The 21286-nt window shown below is 36.3% G+C and overlaps 1 protein-coding gene across 2 annotated transcripts in view; it reads right to left on the bottom strand.

Annotated features, from left to right (window-relative positions):
- Window positions 1–535, bottom strand: part of OTUD6B (OTU deubiquitinase 6B) — a 49217-nt gene extending 48682 nt beyond the window's left edge. Inside the window, exon 1 of one of the 2 annotated variants that reach the window (XM_067017131.1) lies at window positions 334–535. In XM_067017131.1, coding sequence (XP_066873232.1) covers window positions 334–415 — 82 coding nt within the window. In that variant the 5' untranslated portion in view covers window positions 416–535. The remainder of the gene's footprint in view (window positions 1–333) is intronic. The other variant, XM_059043475.2, reaches the window with a different exon arrangement.
- Between the last annotated feature and the right edge of the window lie 20751 nt (window positions 536–21286).

Below are 21286 nucleotides of genomic sequence, written 5' to 3'. Positions count from 1 at the left end.
GAGAAGGGCGAGTGTCGACAAGCAGGGCAGGAACAGGAAGGGGAGACAGGAAAGGGGGTCTGGGTCCAAGACGGTGGCTTCCCGGTGTTTTCAGAAACCCACACCCGGGCGGCGGCGCGGGGTAAGGGGAACACAGCGGACCGGAGAAGAGGAAGCTTCTGAAGGTCTGGGGGATTAAGGGACCTTGGAAAGGCGGGAGGGAAAAGACCACTGGCTACTTTGGAGAAGCCTAAGAGGATCCAAATCAGAAACCCCTCAAGATTTCCCAGAAGCGACCCGCCACGCACCCTTCCCTGGGTCCTGGCAACTTCTAGGTTCCCATTCCCTCGTCACCTTGCAACTCCTTCTTCTCTTTGCGATGCCTTCTCACCAGCTGCTCCTCCTCATCAAGCTCCTCAGTCAAGCCTGCCTCCATGACGACCAGGTAACCCAGCACAGTGGCTGAAAGGAACCAGCTCAACCGGCTAGGAGGACCTTCCACCCTTCCACCCTCACCCCGTGCGCCATTGGCCGCAACTAGTATCCAGCCCCGCCTTCAAGGCGGTACCGGATCTAAGCTGAGTCATCGGAGAGGGGAGGAAGAAGGACCGGATGCTGCGCGTGCGCACTCCCGTGACTCGCGCTGATGCGGCAGGTTGGGGCGGGGGCGGGGGCGGGGGCGGGGGCGGGCGCGGGCGCGGGCGCGGGTGGAGCGCAATGGCGCGCTGGGGTCTGGCTTAGCAGGCTGAAGTTTGCAGCCTTGCAATTGATCCGCGCTACAGCCCCTTCAGCAATAAAGCTACATCAGTCTATTGGCCCTGACGTGAGGCGGGCAGAGATGACGTAGGGGAACTGTTTTGGACGTTTGTTTTGTTTTGTTCGGTACTTCGGAACATCTACTTTAGTGGGACCACTTTTGGTGCCATTGCTATGAAGTACTATTCAAAAGGTAAGAGGAAAAATAAAACATTTCAATAAAACCGTGAATAATTATCAGTGAGAATCTTTGTGCTGATTCAATCAAACAGTAGGGAATTACGTTCTGTTTATTATTTTCAAGGTCGTAATACCGCAGTTCGGAAGAAAGACAACTAAGTAATTGAGAAAATGCCGCTTCTTGAATATGGCGGTGGAAATAGATGAGGTAGTAAGGATTGAGTATCATATCACACAGGAGCCTAAAGACCTATGCTCAATGATAAAGAGGCTATTGCCAGAGAGATTGAAAAGTATCAAGAAGCTGACAGAGATAACAGATATGTGCAAGCCTCATAGGGCACAAAATGGAATTACTGGAGTTAATGCAAAACAAGAGAAATTTTCATGCAGAAAAAAAGAGAAAAGAAATCAAGTAAAGAGAAGAAGAGAGACCTAGAGCACCTGCCCAGGAGATAAAATCTACGTAGAATAGGTATACCTGAAACAGAGGACAAAGCAAATGAAGCTGAAACTATAAGGAGCTAACTGAAGAAAAATGTCCAGAGTTGAAGAAGGAGCTAGATCTGCAAATTGAAAAAGTTCACAGGGTACCATTAAAATTTAATTAAAAGGAAGCAACACCCAGACATATCCTGGTAATATTTTTTAATTGGAAGCATAAACAAAAAATTCTACAAGTATCCCAGACAGAGAAGGCAAGTTACTTATAAAGGGGCAAAGTTAGGCTGACCTCAGATTTTTCTCTTGCAACTGTAAATGCCAGAAAACAGTAGAACAATATCTACAGTTTTAAGGGAAAATAATTTTAAACCAATTATATACCCTGCCAAATTATTTCTGTACCAAGGCAACTAGAAGACATTCACAGATACGCAGGGGTTAAGAAAGTATATCTTTCAAGTACCATCCTTGAAAAATTTGCTGAATAATGTACTGCAGCCAGCAAAGAACATGAATTAAAATAACTTAAAAGGAGGCAATTGTATGAAAAAATTAGTGGTAAGCATTAGTTAAATAGCATTAAGGTTACATTGTTAGAGTTATAAAACTAAATGCTAAAATTTGTAAGTTGGGTCTAAAATTTCAGTTTATAAACTGTGAAAAGGCATGCTAAACGTTCAATATATAGAGCAAATAAATACTGTTTTATTTTTAGCATGCAATGTAGATAAAGATATTCATGTTCTTAAGCTAAACATAAGTAAAATAAAAGGACTTTGTCACTGTGCACAGAACCTGCAGAATAAAGGCATACCAAATGTGAATCTGGCAAAATGGGAAAACCAGTCAGTACAGTTTTGTTTTCCCTAGTTTTAAATATAGAAGGGGAAAAGTAGCAAATTTGTCTGTAATGCTAATACTGGTAGTGTAAAAAGAAAATTTTTTAATTACTCATTGGAGAGATCGTGAATTAAAACCTTGTTTTATGTGCATCTTGCCTACAGAAAATCAATACCTACTGCTTCATGTGGTAGTAGATCATTGTAAGTAAATTTGACAATGAGATGTGTTACAAATAAAAATAAAGCACATATTCCAATTGTTTGGATTGCAGAGGAAGTGGTGAAAAACAACAAGGAAGCATTAAAATTGGCATAAGATAGATTGACACAGGTACTGATGAGTCATCACACTCGTAAACTGGTTAAATAGTCCTATTTAAAAGGGATTAAAATTGGGTCAAAAATCCATCTATAACTCTGGATACTCACATTTGTATAAAGCAAAGGATAAAAGAGTTTAAAGATAATGGAAACAATAAGTCATATAAATGGAAATAGGTACCAATATTTTTATTAGAGCTCAAACTATAACATTTATAAAACATACAGTACAGGTGGTAACATTTAAGAGGCTTTATGTGGCAAATAACATGGCATTCATATGTAAAATAAATGTTCAATACCTTCATGTGAGTGATAGTTTTACTGATGTACATATGTTTTTAAAATTGTACATTTAAAATTAGTACATTTTATGTACTTAAAATTAATAAATAATCCTTTAATTAAAAGAAAATACACATTGCAAAAATTGTTGCACTATGACTTCAGTACTTACAATCTTTAATAAGTCAAGTAAATGAAAAGTTGAGAGAGTTAAGGAGTAGTTAAGTAGTTCAGAGGTGTGTGTGTATGTGTGTTCTTTTCAGATTGTCCTGAAACATTTCTAAGTGACTTATACTAAGGCGCAGAGAAAACTTTAATGTATTTCTAGAAAGCACAAATGATCACATTGCAAAAAAGCCTAGGAACTAAGTTCAAGTGCTGAAAAATCACACATTTGGAATTTTTTTAATGTTATGAATTACCTTTGGGTCAAAGAGGAGATTATAATAAATGTGATAATTTAGGATCTGAAACAATAAGGACATTATGAGTTATATGTTATGGGATGGATATACAAAAGTCAAGGAACTAGGAATGAAAACACTAGATGAAGAATGGAATATGCACCTAGGAAAGACATAGTTACTGGACTTTCTAAATTTTGCTACCTTCCAATTCTAAGTAGTGGATTTACTTCAATATAAGCTATCCTAAGTGCCATGGTTAACTTCTTAGTGACAGATTTTTCCCAACTGAATTTTACCATAATGGATTCTAAGGAGCTAATAGTTGACTCTCAAAGAGAGAGAAGCCAAATTCTCTTCTCTCACCACCACCTACTGCCCTCCTCCCCATCACTGTTTTTGTTCTTCCTTTCTCAGACTTCCATGTAATACTTCTTGCTCCACAATCTTTTTACTGAAAAGTATGGTCCTCAGGAAAACAGCATAAGCATTGTCTGGGAGTTTGTTAAAAATGTGGTATGTCAAGGTAATAGCAACACAGGATTAGGTTATAAAATGTATTATTAAGCATCTATCTATAAGCCTTCTCAGTTCACACAGTACATTGTATATTATGAATGTTTAATAAATGTTAAGTAGTATTAGAAGCTAGAAACAGTTTTGCTTAAGCAGTGTTATTGTATGAGAGATTTTGTGCTTGAATTGTAAGCTATTGCAGCATCCCTATTTGAATCAAAGATTTGGTTGCATTTTCCAAATATTTCAGGTGAGAACTGGTACTTCTATTTTTCCTCGTAAGGATGGGACACAAAGAAAACTTCAGATTGAACAATCCAAGTTTTAAAATGTTGAGGGAGTACAATTTAAAATCGTAAAGGAAGAATGAGCCTTTCTCTAGTGAATAAAATAAACATGGAGTAGATTTAAATTAGATATTTCAAGGTTTCTGGATAAAATCAAAGATCCATTTACAGCAGCTATATATAGTTGATAATGGGTGGATAAACAGGAGCATTGGCAATACTTGGAACAGTAGCTCTAGTAAGTTATAGACAGGACTTTTTCTATTCTTGAATGATCTACTCCCCTGAAGGTGATGACACCCTTGTATTAGCAAGGGTGGGCAAGACCAGCGATGCTCAAATTTAAATATGCAAACCATTTGCCTGGGAAGATCATATTAAGTTACAGATATTGATTCACCAAGTTTAGGGTAAAGTTGATATTCTGTATTTCTTGCAAGTCCTTGTGGGTTGTTGATGCTGCCACTTTGGGTACCTACCACACTTTCAAGTAGAACAATAATAAAAACTATGTTGTATCTACTGTCCATTAAAGTGAGGCTCAAAAAAAGTAATTGGCTTAAGACCACACAGTAAGTATCAGAACCAAATATGATTTCAAGGCTAACTCATGTCTTCTGTACAATCCTGTCCTCATCCATACTACAGCACCTACTTAGAAGATTGTTGTGAGGATAAACTTTATATAATAAGGAAGAAAGCTCATTACTTCAGGTAAGTTACATATTGAAGAAAACAATGGCTCATGCAGGGGAAAATGAGTTTTGTTTGTAACATGTTGAGCATGATTTGTGACAGGGACATTTGTGGATAAGTCAGACAGGTATTTAGAGATTCAGGTCCAGAGCCAGAAGAGATGTCATGATTGGAAATTTTGGGTTTAGTTTTCTGACTTGAAGGTGGTATTTGAGGCCATCAGAAATCACCCTGGAAAGAATGATAGGAAATAGAAGAAAAAAGGAAAGGAGGTTAAACCTTAAGGGACACACCTATATTTGATGGGTAGGTATTACAGAGGAATGGAATATTTAGATTTATATTTCCAACTGAATTAAACATCAAAAATAAGGCACTTCTGAGAATACGTGTCTGGAAAGAGAGAGAAATCTAATGAAACATGAATGGTTGAAGAAAGTGTGTGCATCTCATCTGCCCAAGGATTGGAATGTGTGTGACTCACCCACCAACAGATAATCAAGCCCCTCTGAACCTCAGCTCCTTCACAAAGTGGGATGGGCAAGTGGCCTCCCACCCAGGAGTTTGTGAGAATCCCTTTTCTTTGTGTTCCTCTGTTTCTCTGTCTCTCTCTCTCTCCCCCTTTCTTCTGTCTGTTGAGTATCTATTACATGCCAGATACCTGGAAGAGCCCTGGGAATGCAGCTTAAACAGGGCTGGGTAAGGATGGGCCCCAGTGCTGGAGCCCAGGTGACTCAGCCTTGGCTGGCCAGTCAGAGAGCACTTAGTTCCAGGTGTGAATGGGCCAGTGGTCCTCCAGGAGCCCGGGGCATGGCAGGATGTTGACAGCAGGCATCCCTGGGTCAGAGGGATGCCTCTCCTTCTGTATTTCTCTTTGACTCTCTCTCTACCTCTCTGTATCTCTTGATCTGTCTTGCCATCTCCCTATTCTCTTGGTTTTTACTTCTTTTTGTGTCCTTACCTGTCATCTTCTCTCCTGGATTAACTCTCTCTCTTTTTAAAAATAAGTCTGGCTTCCTCATTCTTTCTCCGTCTCTCTCTGTTGACTCTATCTTCTTCTGTATGTTCTCTCTTCCTGCTTGATATCTTCCTGTCTGTATTTCTGCTTCTTTGACTCTATTTAGGCCTTAGCTTCTCAGTCTATTTCTCTTTCTCTCCCCTTCTCCCTCTCCCTCTATGTCTGTTTCTGTCACTGCCTCTCTCTCTCTGGCTCCCTCTCCTTTCCAATCTCCTGTCCAGACACCCAGAAACAGGACTTGTCCAAGGGATAGGAACCAGCCAGAGACCCAGCTGCATTCTCCCCTGTGACTGGACCTACCAGTAACCAGTTGCAGGAGCTTTACAGCAGGGGTCACTCACCCTTCAATGAGGTCATTGTTGTGAACTTGTGTTGTATGCCTGTTTTCTGAAGTATTTCTCTCAGTAGCTCTGTCTAATTAGGTTTGGGTGTTAATTAAATAACTGATATTTGCATGTTTGGTGGCAACTTGGTGTCATATTAAATTTTAATTTGGTCTAAAAAAAAAAGCACTACAGTCAACCCTATACTTTGAGTTGAATAATGAGCAGGAGGGCCTTTTATCTTTGTACTAAATTTTTTTAACTTATAATTTGCAAACTATAAAAAAATCTGTAATAGCACACATTATTCCATTATAGATTCTAATTTTTTAGTTCACTGCTACATATCTACAGCTAGTTGATTTTTGTTACTGGTGGTAGTTATGTTCTTTAAAGTTTCTCAAACACTGAAATAGTGAATACTATATCATTGTCCCTAGGAGAAATATAGAATTAGGTTTCTGCAAACCTCTAGTCACATTATTGTCATCAACTGATGAATACATGACCTTAGGGTGTCACCTTATTTTAAGATACCTTATTTAATATCTGTCATTCATTCACTAACATTGAACTCATGGCCAACAGAACTATAACTCATGGCCTGAATGAACCTTATCTAACACATATTTTCTCTGTAAGGTACTTAGGAACAATATACAGCACTATACTTAGGGACCATTTCAAAGAGCAAAATCACCCATAAAAAGCACAAAATTGCAAAAAACACACTAAATATATCCTGAAAAGGACACTAGTTTACAGTATGAGAACTGAGACAAGATAGGGTGTCACCTTGTTCCATTTCATCAGGGATTATACATTTCAGATGACAAATGTTTTTTGCTGCTTTTCACATGCACATACCCATGAACGGGCCATTAGGTTTTTTTTGTTTGGTTTTTTTTTTTGTGGTACGCGGGCCTCTCACTGTTGTGGCCTCTCCCATTGCGGAGCGCAGGCTCCAGATGCACAGGCTCAGCAGCCATGGCTCACGGGCCCAGCCGCTCCGCGGCATGTGGGATCTTCCTGAACCGGGGCACGAACCCGTGTCCGCTGCATCAGCAGGCAGATTCTCAACCACTGCGCCACCAGGGAAGCCCGGGCCATTAGTTTTGATTTGGGGGTTACTAATCTTAGTAAGAGAATTCACAAATACAGAATCTGTGAAAAATAAGTATGCACTAATTCATTAAATGTGTTTTGTTCAGAATTTTTCCAAATTGAGTTTGGGAAGCCATGTTTCCACTAATGAAGCCTAAGAATTCTGGCTTTTTTTTGAGAGCATACAACACTGATGACTCCCATAGAATTAAGGATTGCTACAAAGGTTCTGAAGGACTTATACATGGTTACCATGAACTGCTCAGAAGACTGCTGTGTTCCTTTCTGTTGGCACTGAGCCAGAAAGTCTAGATTGCCAGTAACCATTATTTTGTTGTCCTCTCTGGGACAGAAGAAGAATATTCCCAATGTAAAACAGGACAAATTGAAATCTAGACTACCTGTCCCAAATGTTAATTTCAAAGAACTCTCAACAAGACTAAAGGATGGTACAAATCTATATGCCAAAAAAGATACAGGAAAATTGAGGGTTTCCATTTTCTGTTTGGTTGACAAGATTGCATATTTAAGAGATATCATGCAACCATTTATGAAACAAGATTGATATTCAAGAGTCACAAGTTACCTCAGCAGGGTTATACACACAGCAGAAGGAAATCGGACCTCAGTTTTGATTAACTGGCAATTTTGAGCCTCTCATCCTAAAGGCTATCATAATGATAAAAAAAGAAATATGTTTCTTAGTCTATGTAGGCTGCCATAACAAAATACCATTGATTGGGTAGCTTAAACAACATACATTTATTTCTCACTGTTCTGGAGGCTGAGAAGTCCAAGGTCAAGATGCCAACAGATTCTGTTTCCGATGGGGGCTCTCTCCCTCACTTGTAGACGGCTGCCTTCTCATTGTTTCCTCATATGTTTGGGGGTGGGGGGGCAGGGAGGGCAAGGTGTGGGAATGGGAGAGAGAGTGCTCTCTGGCATCTTCTTAGGAGGATACTAATTCTATTGCATTAGGGTTCCACTCTTATTACCTCATTTAACCTTAATTACATCCTTATGCAGCCATACTGGTGTTAGAACTTCAATATATGAATTTTGGTGGAGACACAATTCAACCTATAGCAATATGGGAAGGCATACATTTTGAGACGAAGCCTAAAACAACTGCTAGTTTACCAACACTGAGCTCTTACGCAGCACCTTTTTACTCAGCTATTATATGCAAAATATAATAAAATGTTGAATGAAAATCAACTTGGAAGTGTGAGTTTAAGAGCTTTTTGGCTTCTGAAAAAATATATTTTAACTGGACTTCTACATTGTTTTCTTTTAAAGAAGAGCTGAAATATTCAATTTATTTCCATAATATATCTTCTACGATTGCTAAGATGGACACAGTGCTTTATGATTATAAAATCCTTATATATTATTACTATTTTAAAACCTCAATTCATTAAGATAAGAAAAAACTACTACCATCATCAACCCTATGTTAGAGATAAAGAAAATAAGGTCCAAGAGGTTCAAAATGGAGCAAATAATATAACAGTGATGAAATGATCCATAAATTCATTCAATGTGATTAACCTTTTACATTTTTTGAAAGCAGCTTAATAATTCATACCAAAACCAACAATTTAATTTCTAGAAATTTATCCTGGAAAACAATAAAATAATATACAAAATTTGGACAAATTGGAAACAATGTTTATGTCCAGTTGTAAGGACTTAGTTAAATACATTAATGTATAACCATTAAAAAGAGTAAGATCTATACTGATTGATAATGGAAAGGGCCTCATGACATGTAGAAAGGAAAAAACCAGTTAACAGCAAATATAATAATACTTTTTAACATTTTTTTGTGTGCTCATATATCTTTGTCTCTCCATCTATCTAGAAAATGTAGAAAAATACTTGGATATTGCAATGTTAACAGTACTTACATCTGAGTGGTAGCTTTTTGGATAAATATTTTCTTCTTTATCTTTCATTAGCATGTTCTTGTTAACAGAAAAATAAAGGTATTTTACTCTTTTTAATTAAAACATTTCTGCAGAAATTTTGAACAAAGTATAGATGATGAAAAGTGTTATCCATTATCCCACCATGCAGAGATGTCCTGAGAACAGGATATTTCTTTCTGGAAATTAAATTACTTTTCATATTTAGAATAATATTATATATAAATTTCTACTTTGTGTTCACTTGCAATTATAGTAATTTCTCTAAGTCATTTACTCTTCAAAAACATTTTTAACTGCTGCATATTTTCCCATCACATAAAACAGCTGTCAAAATCACCACTTTTTAACTTATAACTTGCTTAATTTCTGAGTAATATTGGACACTATTGACTATCCCTTGTGTCCACATTTCTACTCAACTGTGAGTGAAGCCTCCCTTGTCCCTGCATATAAAAAGAAAACAATGTGCTCTCCCCACCCAGCTTTCCTATTTCCCTCTTTAACCTGCTTAATGTCTCTCCATAACCGTTATCACCATCTGATATATATATTCTTCTTAAGTTGAGTGTTGTCTCTCTCCTCCCTTAGCTGCCATGACACACCCTCTCCTGCTTTTTCTCCTTTGATTTTGGCTGTTCCTCTATCACTCACTGAAATTTTCTGGATCCCTCAGGGCTCTGGCCCAGGCACATTTATCACGCTATACACTTTCTGCCAATTTCAATTCCCATGGTTTAATTACTACATCTACATTCCAATTGGACTTTTCTTCCAAGTGCCAGGGTCATACGTACATATACAGCCCACTGGGTGACTTCACTTGGATTGCCCCTCAGTTACTTCAGACTTAACATGATTAAACTCATCTAAATTTGTTCTCCAGATTTTTTGTTTGTTTTGGTTTTTGTTCTTTTTTTGAAAAAAATTACATATTTACAGAAATTTTTTTTTAATCTCAGTAAACGGCATCACTCCACATCCTAGAAGACCCCACCTGGTTTTTTTTCCTGCATTTATGTCTGATCTCTTCTACTCCCAACCCCAGACTTCAGCAATTTTGGTCTTTATTTTCTGTTTCTTCTTGCCACAGGAGTTTTTCCCTAGGTGCTTTTTCAACTTGGGAAAAATACTCACCAAATTTTGTAAAACTGACCTTTTATCATCATTCAGGTAAAAATTCATATGTTTCACTTTACCAAAGTTGCCTCAACTACTCAACAGCCTACATGGCATCCCTGCCATCAAGTATATAGCACCTCTCTCAAGGCACTGCCAATCACTTTACCTGCTATATCACTGTCATAGCCCTAATTACTCTCTAATAGCATCTTATTTTAACCTTTTATCTTTTTAAAGTTTTATCTATTGAGGTATAATTGACTTACAATAAATTACAACCAATCAACCAATAGATGGCACCACTGTTGAGAGGACAGTTGCTTACATCAAAAACCTGGGTATCATTCTCGACTATTTTTTTTTTCCCTTACCCTTTACTTGCAACAAATCATTAAGTCCTACCTTTTAAATATATCTCATATCAATCCACTTACCTCCAGTTCCACTGGCACCACTCTAGGTCCAAGCCTGAATCATTATTCACCTGTATTACAAAAACATGCCTCTCTCAAGTTTATTCTTTATAACACAATAAGAGTTATCTTTAAAAATTCAAGCCAAATTTAAGATTCAACTCTTAACTACTTTTCCGGTAAGTGTATACTTCTTAATATGCTTCTCAAGGCCATCTCCAGTCTCATGCCATGCCACACTCTTGTTATAATCTGTTTAAGCCATCTGGACTTTGGTATCTTGAACTCCCACACTTTTTTTTTTACGAGGAATGGGATACCTTTGGAAACAGCGATTTCTCACCGCTGCAAATACTTATCTGTCATCACTCCCCGACCACACTATCTAAAGTAATTCACAATTCTTATCCATTCATTCGTTATTGGAAGTACCCTATTTTTCTCCTTTGTAATACTTTTACTTGTCTTCTCTGTTTCCTGCACTTGAATATACTTCCATGAAGCAGGTACTAACTAGATTTGTCTTCTTCACATTTGTGTTCTCAATACCTAATATGGTGCCTACCATATAGAATTCCTTCAGTAAACATTGAAATAAATCAAGCACGGACAGGATAATCATTTAGCAATAGTAAAGGCAGATAAAAGAGCATTTAAGGTTCATTTCATCTTTGAACTATACAGTTATGGAAATATTGTCTTATATTTTATCTTCAGTATTTCTCAGTGGTAATTATAGGATGAAAGATCAGATCTTGTCCCTGTGATGAGGTTTTACCCAATGTCAAATAACAGAATACCAGTAAATGAAAATAAACACCTTACAAAACTTTTTCTTTTGCCCTTTTAACTTTCTAGTATGTCTCTTAATTTATATTCTGTTTCGCTTTCTTCAAATATTTTCAGTTGCAATGTTTTAAAATCTCTCATTTTTGTTTTCTCACCCATTTCCAAATCCTTTTTGCTAAGTTATTTTTCTTCATTTTTCATGAATCTTTTTTTGCCTGTTATAAAAAATTATGTGACATTGAGCAAGAATTGTAACATGGTGGAACTTGGTGTGGTGGATATGGCAAACTTGTACTTAGCATCCATTCCATCTTCTCCCTAGATGTGAAAAAAGTTTTCAAAGACTTGAAAGTTAAATACTGTACTTCGTCTCGTATAGGCTTCTGGATGCAAAGTTCCATCTATTAGAGACACTTGCCCAAGACTAAATGAGGTGTGCTCTTTTTTCTGTTATTTCAGCTGGAATTACTAATTAGGACATATATGGAAAACTTGGGTGGAACTGCAACAGTGATGCAGTGTCCAGTGCTTTAGCCTCATCTCTAGGTATCTTTAGGGCCTCTGATCAAAGCCACAGCTATATGTTCTTAAATTGAACATATCTTGTGGCAGCCTCTGTATTAGCCTCTTTACACCTCAGTTTCCTATTTTAAACTGAGGGGCTAGAAAGATGAAAAGCCATTTGTTTTGAATTATTTTTAACTGTAAAACTATTTTTTTCAAATGAAATCTTATACAGAGGCCCAATATATAAAACAGATTAAAATGGAGCCAATGAAACTAAAAAGAGTGAATAGTGTGGACTCCTACCTACTCTTTGATAAACTTCAGGCACCTTGTGGAACCTATAGAAGTTTAGTTTGAATATCACTGGGTAAATCTAAGGCAGAAGTTTTTAATTGGCTGTACTTTGGAATCAAATGAAGAGCTTTGCTTTGATTAGTTTTATTTCTAATACTGATGTCCTGGTCTCTCTCCCAAAAAGTCAGCTATTGAGAACAGGCAGGTATATTCTTTTAAGAAACTCTCCAGTGACAAATGGGATTGGAAATAATGTCTCTGGATAGAGTTTTCCTGATTCTGAGTGCTTGTGTTTTCACTGATTTTCATTAAGGCAAGTCTCTCATCTCAATCTGTGTCCTTATTTTGTTTCCTCCACCTACAACTTCTCCAAAAGTCCTTGGATTTCCCCAAATTCTTATATTCCATTATACATCTATTCTTTGTTACCTAACATCCCAAACCAGCATCATATTCCAAAACAAAACTGTTTCTTAGGCTTTATTATGAGCTTGTTGTTCTTCATACAAATACATAGAATAATTACTTAGTTATTAGAAGATGAGCCTTCGAGTCAGGGTTGAGTTATTTTATATCTCTTCCCCATATTAACTTTAAAGCTTACTAACTCTTTGGACAAGTTAGGGAAAAGTGATAGTATTACTACATAGAATTATCATAATAATTTGGTAGGGTGAGGCCTGAAAATCGTTTGCATGGTGACTAGCACATGGAAAGTGCTCAGATTGTTAACAGTGGTTCTCATACTAAATGCTCCAATCAAAAGACAAAAGGTGAGACAAAGAGTGTCTGATTGGAATAAAAAAAAACAAGACCCTTCTCTATGCTGCATAAAAGAGACCCACTTCAGAGCTAAAGACACACACAGACAGAAAGTGTGGAGATAGAAAAGATATTTTATCCAAACAGAAATAACAAGAAAGCAGGGGTAGCAATACTGATATAAGACAAAATAGACTTTAAAACAAAGGCTGTAACAAAAGACAAAGAAGAGCTTTATATAACTATAAAGGAATCAATACCAGAAGAGGATATTACACTCATTAACATGTATGTACCCAATACAGGAGCACCTAAATATATAAAGCAAATACTAATAGACATAAAGGGAAAAATTGAAAATAATACAAAAATAAAAGGGGACTTTAACACCCCCATTTACATTAATAGATCATCCAGACAGGAAATCAAAAAAGCACAAGTGGCCTTAAATAACACAAGAGAACAGATGGACTTAATAGACAGCTACAGGACATTCAATCCAAAAACAGCAGAATACATTCTTTTCAAGGGCACATGGACCACTCTTGAGGATAGATCACATGATGGGCCACAAAATATGTCTCAATGAATTTAAGAGGATTAAAATTATATCAAGCATTTCTCCAACCAGAACTGTATGAAACTAGAAATGAATTACAGAATGAAAAATGGGAAAAGAATAAACGTGGGAACTAAACAGCATGCTATCAAAAAACCAATGGATCAATGAAGAAATAAAAGACAAAATCAGAAAATATGTCAAAACTAACTCCAAAATCTATAACTTTCACAAAAAGCAGTCCTAAGAGGGAAGTTTATAGCAATACAGTCCTTCATCAAGAAATAAGGGAATCTCGGGCTTCCCTGGTGGAGCAGTGGTTGAGAGTCCGCCTGCCGTTGCAGGGGACACGGGTTCGTGCCCCGGTCCAGGAAGATCCCACATGCCGTGGAGTTGCTAGGCCTGTGAGCCATGGCCTCTGAGCCTGTGTGTCCAGAGCCTGTGCTCTGCAACAGGAGAGGCCACAACAGTGAGAGGCCCATGTACCGCAAAAAAAAAAAAAAAAAAAGTAAGAAAGAAGAAATCTGAAACAAGCTAACCTACCACCTAAAGAAATTAGAAAAATAACAAACAAGCTCAAAGTCAGAAAGGAAATAATGAAGACCAGAGAGTAAGACTGAATCAAGAAGAAACAGACAATCTTAATAGACCAATTACTAGAATTGAAACTGAATTTCTAATTAAAAAATTCCCACCAAACCCTCTTCCACTACCGGTGGGAATGTAAATTGATACATACACTATGGAGAACAGTATGGATGTTCCTTAAAAAGCTAAAAATAAGACTATGGTCCAGCAACCCCACTACTGGGCATATACCCTGAAAAAAACATAATTCAAAAAGTCATATACCACAATGTTCATTGCAGCTGTATTTACAATAGCCAGGACATGGAAGCAACCTAAGTGTCCATGAACATATGAATGGATAAAGAAGATGTGGCACATATATACAAGGGAATATTACTCAGCCATAAAAAGAAATGAAATTGAATTATCTGTAGTGAGGTGGATGGACCTAGAGTTTGTCATACAAAGTGAAGTAAGTCAGAAAGAGAAAAACAAATACTGTATGCTAACACATATATATGGAATCTAAAAAAAATAGTTCTGATGAACCTAGGGGCAGGACAGGAATAAAGATGCAGATGTAGAGAATGGACTTGAGGACACAGGATGGGGAAGAGTAAGCTGGGATGTAGTGAGAGAGTAACATTTACATATATACACATATATACCAAATGTAAAATAGATAGCTAGTGGGAAGCAGCAACACAGCACAGGGAGATCTGCTCAGTGCTTTGTGACCATCTAGAGGGGTGGGATAGGGAGAGTGGGAGGGAGATGCAAGAGGGAGGGGATATGGGGATATATGTATACATATAGCTGATTCACTTAGTTATACAGCAGAAAGTAACACAACATTGTAAAGCAATTATACTCCAATAAAGATGTTAAAAAAAAATTCCCACCAAAAAAAAGTCCAGGACAGGACTGGATGGCTTCACAGTGAAATTCTACCAAACATATAAAGAAGAGCGGATACATATCCTTCTCAAACTATTCAAAAAATTGAAGAGGACTGAACACTCCTAAATTCATTCTATCATGACCCATTACTCTAATACCAAAGCAAAGACACTTAAAGAAAAAAATTACAGGTCAATATCTTTTACTGAAACATCTTCAACAAAATGTTAGCAAACCAAATCCAACAATATATAAAACATACACCATGATCAAGTTGGATTTATTCCAGGGATGCAACAATCACAAAATCAAAAATCAATCAATGTGATACACCATATTAACAAAAGGAAGGATAAAAATCACATGATTATTTCAATAGATGCAGAAAAAGCATTTGAAAAAACTCCACATCAATTCATGATAAAAACTCTCATTGAAATGGGTGTAGAGGGAACATATCTCAACATAATAAAGGCCATTAATGACAAACACACAGCTAACATTATACTCAGTGGTGAAAAGCTGAAAGCCTTTCCACTAAATTCAGGAAGAAGAAAAGAATGCCCACTTTTGCCACTTCTATTCAATATAGTATTGAAAGTTGTAACCATAGCAATCACAAAAGAAAAAGAAATTAAAGACATTCAAATTGGAAGGGAAGAAGTAAAACTGTCTCTATTTGCAGATGACATGGTACTCCTAAAGTATCCACCACAAAAACTATTAGAACTAGTAAATGAATTCAGCAGTATTGCAGGATATAAGATTAATATATAGAAGTCTGTTGCTTTTCTATACATTAATAATGAACTAACAGAAAGAGAAAGTAAAACAGAAATCCTGTTTACAACCACATCAAAGAATAAAACATCTATGAATAAACTTAACTAAGGAAGTGAAAGACCTATACTTTGAAAACTATAAAACATTGATGAAAGAAATTGAAGATAATACAAAGAAAAGGAAAGCTAACCTATGCTCTTGAATTGAAAGAATTAATATTGTTAAAATTGCCATACTACCCAGAAAAAGTTACACATATATTGCCATCCCTGTAAAAATACCCATAACATTTTTCACAAACTTGAACAAATAATCCTAAAATTCATATGGAACCACAAAGACCACAAATTGCCAAAGAAATCTTGAAAAAAAAGAACAAAGCTGGAGGTATCACCCTCCTAGAATTCAGACTACACTACAAAACTACAGTTCTCAAAACAGCATGGCACTGGTACACATAGCTCAATGGAAGACAATATAGAACCAGAAATGAACCCTCACACCTACAGTCAATTAATCTACAACAGAGGAGGCAACAATATACAATGGAGAAAAGACAGTCACTTCAATTAGCAGTGCTAGGAAAACAGAACAGATACTTGTAAAAGAATGAGATTAGAATATTCTTCACACTGTATACAAAACTAAAGTGGATTAAAGGCATATGTGTGAGATCTTAAACCATAAATCTCCTAGAAGAGGACACAGGCAGAACATTCTTTGACATACACTGTAACAATACTTTTTGATCTGTCTCCTAAGGCAAAGGAAATAAAAGCAAAAATGAACAAATGGGGCCTAATTAAACTCAAAAGTTTCTTCACATCAATGAAGACCATCAACAAAATGAAAAGACAACATATGGAATGGGAGAAAATATTTACAAATGATATAACCAACAAGGTCATATAAAGATAAACATATAAACAGCTCATATAACTCAATATCAAAGAAACAAAAAACCCCAATCAAAAAAAGGGCAGAGTATCTGAAGAGATACTTTAAAAAAACCCTGTAGATGGCTATCAGACACATGCAAAGATGCTAAACATTGCTAATTATATAGAGAAAAGTGAATCAAAATGACAATGAGATACCACCTCACATCTTTCAGAATGGCTATCATCAAAAAGTCTACAAATAACAAATGTTGGTGAGGATATGGAGAAAAGGGAATCCTTGTACACCACTGGAGGAAATGTAAGTTGATGAAGCCACCATGGAAAACAATATGGAGGTTCCTCAAAAAACTATAAATTGAAATACCATATGATCCAGCAATTCCAATCCTAGGTATATATCCAGAAAAAATGAAACCACTACTTCAAAAAGACACATACACCTTAAAGCTTATAGCACTATTTACAATAATCAAGATATGAAAGCAATCCAAATGTCCATCAACAGGCGAATAAATAAGGTGGTATGGAATATTACTCAGCCATAAAATAGAATGAAATACGGCCATTTGCAGCAGCATGCATAGACCTAGAAAATATTGTGCTAAGTGAAAAAGAGTCAGACAGAGAATAACAAATACCATATGATTTCACTTGTATGTGGAATCTAAAAAATAAAACAAATATACATAACAAAATGGAAAGATATACAAAACAAACTTGTGGTTACCACTGGGATTAGGAAAGGGGAGAAAGATAGGGGTATGGGATTGAGATACAAACTACTATATATAAAATAAATAAGCAACAAATATATATAAGACTGTAGAGGGACTTATAGCCATTATCTTGTAATAACTTTTAATAGATTATAATCTGTAAAAATAATGAATCACTATGATGTACAACTGAAACTAATATTATAAATCAACTATAAATCACTTAAAAAAACTATTATGTTTACCAAATATGTCAGTAAATGTATTCAGTTTTCTCTCTTCATATAACTTAATAACTGAATTTTTTTTTTGAATTTTATTTATTTTTATACAGCAGGTTCTTATTAGTTACCTATTTTATACATATAATGGATATATGTCAATCCCAATCTCCCAATTCATCCCACCACAATAATTCTGAATTTTGAACCATATAACAAAGTGTGGATGATTTCTTCATTTAGCCTAGTCAACAAAATTTATTAAGTACCTTTTATTTAATGTGAAAGGAACTCAATAGTCATTCTCTCTTTAAATATCCCAAGTATACGTGATCAAAGGTTCTATCATGGGCTTCCCTGGTGGCGCAGTGGTTGAGAGTCTGCCTGCCGATGCAGGGGACACGGGTTCGTGCCCTGGTCTGGGAAGATCCTACATGCCGTGGAGCGGCTGGGCCTGTGAGCCATGGCCGCTGAGCCTGCGCGTCCGGAGCCTGTGCTCCGCAACGGAAGAGGCCACAACAGTGAGAGGCCCACGTACCACAAAAAAAAAAAAAAAAAAAAAAAAAGGTTCTATCAGCTGAAACTGAGAAATATACATTAAGATGGAGGAAACATACATTTTGAGGGATGCATCTAGTGTAATAGAATATGTGTTTGACCTACACAGTATTTCCACATATTTAATTTTTAGGCAACCATTAAGAATGTTTGTATTATTTTTATGTTTTATTTTTCTGAAATATAGTTGACAGCCACATATTTTAATTAAAGTGTAATTGACTTACAATATTATACTAGTTTCAGGTGTACAACATAGGGATTTGGTAGTTTCATATGAAAAGGGCAATAAGAACATATGTATCAATAATTACCTTAAATGTAAATGCATTAAATGCTCTGACCAAAAGACACAAACTGGTTGAATGGATACAAAAACAAGACCCATATACATGCTATCTACAAGATACCCACTTCAGACCTAAGGACACATACAGTCTGAAAGTGAGGGGATGGAAAAAGGTATTCCATGCAAATGGAAATCAAAAGAAAGCTGGAGTAGTAATACTCATATCAGCAAAAACAGGCTTTAAAATAAAGACTGTTATGAGAGACAAGGAAGGGCACTACATAATGATCAAGGGATCAATCCAAGAAGAAGACAAAGCAATTGTAAATATATATGCACCCAACATAGGAGCACCTCATGATATGAGGCAAATGCTGATGACCATAAAAGGGGAAATTGATGGTAACACAATAGTGGGGGACTTTAACACCCCACTTACATCAATGGACAGATCATCAGGACAGAAAATTAATAAGGAAACACAAGCCTTAAATGACACTTTAGACCAAACAGACTTAATTTATATTTATAGGTCATTACATCTGAAAGCAGCAGAACACACTTCCTTCTCAAGTGCACACAGAACATTCTCCATGGTAGATCATATCATGTATCACAAATGAAGCCTCAGTAAATTTAAGAAAATTGAAATCATACCAAGCATTTTTTCCAACCACAGTGCTATGAGATTACAAATCAATTACAAGAAAAAAATGTAAAGGACACAAACACATGGAGGCTAAACAATATGTTATTAAATGACAAATGGATAACTGAATAAATCAAAGAGCAAATAAAAAAATGCCTAGAGACAGATGACAATGAAAACACAGAGATCCGGAACCTATGGAATGCAGCAAAAGCAGTTCTAAGAGGGAAGTTTATAGCAATACAATCTCACCTCAAGAAACAAGAAAAATCACAAATAAACAAACTGACCTTACACCTAAAGCAACTAGAGAAAGAAAAAAAAAACTTTGTAGAAGGAAAGAAATCATAAAAATCAGAGAGAAATAAGTGAAATAGAGATGAAGAAAACAATAGCAAAGACCAATGAAACTAAAAGCTGGTTCTTTGAGAAGATTACCAAAATTGTTGAAACTTTAGCCAGACTCATCAAGAAGAAAAGGAAAGGGTCCAAACCAATAAAATTAGAAATGAAAAAGAAGTTGCAACAGACACCACAGAAATACAAAGGATCATAAGAGACTAGTACAAGCAACTATACATGAATAAAATGGATAACCTGGAAGAAATGGACAAATTCTTAGAAAGGTACAACATTCCAAGACTGAAGCAGGCAGAAATAGAAAATATGAACAAACTAATCACAAGTACTGAAATTGAAACTGTGATTTAAAATTTTGCAGCAAACAAAAGTCCAGGAGCAGATGGCTTCACAGGCGAATTCTATCAAACATTTAGAGAAGAGTTAATCCTTATCCTTCTGAAACTCTTCCAAAACATTGCAGAGGAAGGAACACACCCAAGCTTATTCTATGAGGCCACCATCACCCTGATACCAAAACCAGACAAAGGTATCACAAAAAAAGAAAACTACAGCTCAATATCACTGATGAACATAGATGCAAAAATCATAAACAAAATACTAGGAAACTGAATCCAACAACACATTAAAGGGATCAAACATCATGAGCAAGTGGGATTTATACCAAGCATGCAATGATGTTTCAATATCCACAAGTCAATCACTGTGATACACCACATCAAGAAATTGAAGAATAAAAACTATATAATCATCATGAGAGATGCAGAAAAAGTTTTTGACAAAATTCAACACCCAGTTATGATTAAAAACACTCCAGAACCTGGGTATAGAGGGAACTTCCCTCAAACATAATAAAGGCCATATATGACAAACCCACAGCAAATATCATTCTCAGTGGTGAAAAACAGAAAGCATTTTCTCTAAGATCAGGAAGAAGACAAGGATGTCCACTCTTGCCACTCTTATTCAAAATATTTTAGGAAGTCCTAGAAATGGCAATCAGAAAAGAAAAAGAAATAAAAGGAATCCAAACTGGTAAAGAAGTAGTAAAACTGTCACTGTTTGCAGATGATATGATACTATACATAGAAAAACTTGAAGATGCTACCAGAAAACTACTAGAGCTCATCAATGAATTTGGTAAAGGTGCAGGATACAAAATTAATACACAGAAATCACTCACATTCCTATACACTAAAAAAGAAGGATCAGAAAGAGAAATCAAGGAAACAATCACATTTAAAATCACATCGAAAAGAATAAAATACCTAGGAATACCTTCCTAAGGAGGCAAAATACCTACACTCAAAAAACTATAAGGTACTGATGAAAGAAATAAAAGATGACACAAACAGATGGAAAGATATACCATGTTTCTGGGTTGGAAGAATCAATGTTGTGAAAATGACTCTACCACCCAAAGCAATATACAGATACAATGCAATCCCTATCAAATTACCAACGGCATTTTTCACAGAATTAGAACAAAATATTTTACAATTTATATGGAGACACTAAAGACCATGAATAGCCAAAGCAATCTTGAGAAAGAAAAATGGAGCTGGAGGAATCAGGTTCCCTGACTTCAGACTATTCTACAAACGTACAGTCATGGTACTGGCACAAAAACACAAATATTCATCAATGGAACAGGATAGAAAGGCCAGAGATAACCCATGCGCTCACATAATCTATGTCAAAAGAGGCAAAAATATACAATGGAGAAAAGACGGTCTGTTCCATAAATGGTGCTTGGAAAACTGGAGAGCTATATGTAAAGGAAAGAAATTAGAACACTCCCTAAAACCA

This window comes from Kogia breviceps, chromosome 17, assembly GCF_026419965.1.
Source record: "Kogia breviceps isolate mKogBre1 chromosome 17, mKogBre1 haplotype 1, whole genome shotgun sequence".
NCBI lineage: Eukaryota > Metazoa > Chordata > Mammalia > Artiodactyla > Physeteridae > Kogia > Kogia breviceps.
The sequence above is the reverse complement of the archived record's forward strand: the minus strand, read 5'-3'. Positions and strand labels throughout refer to the sequence as shown.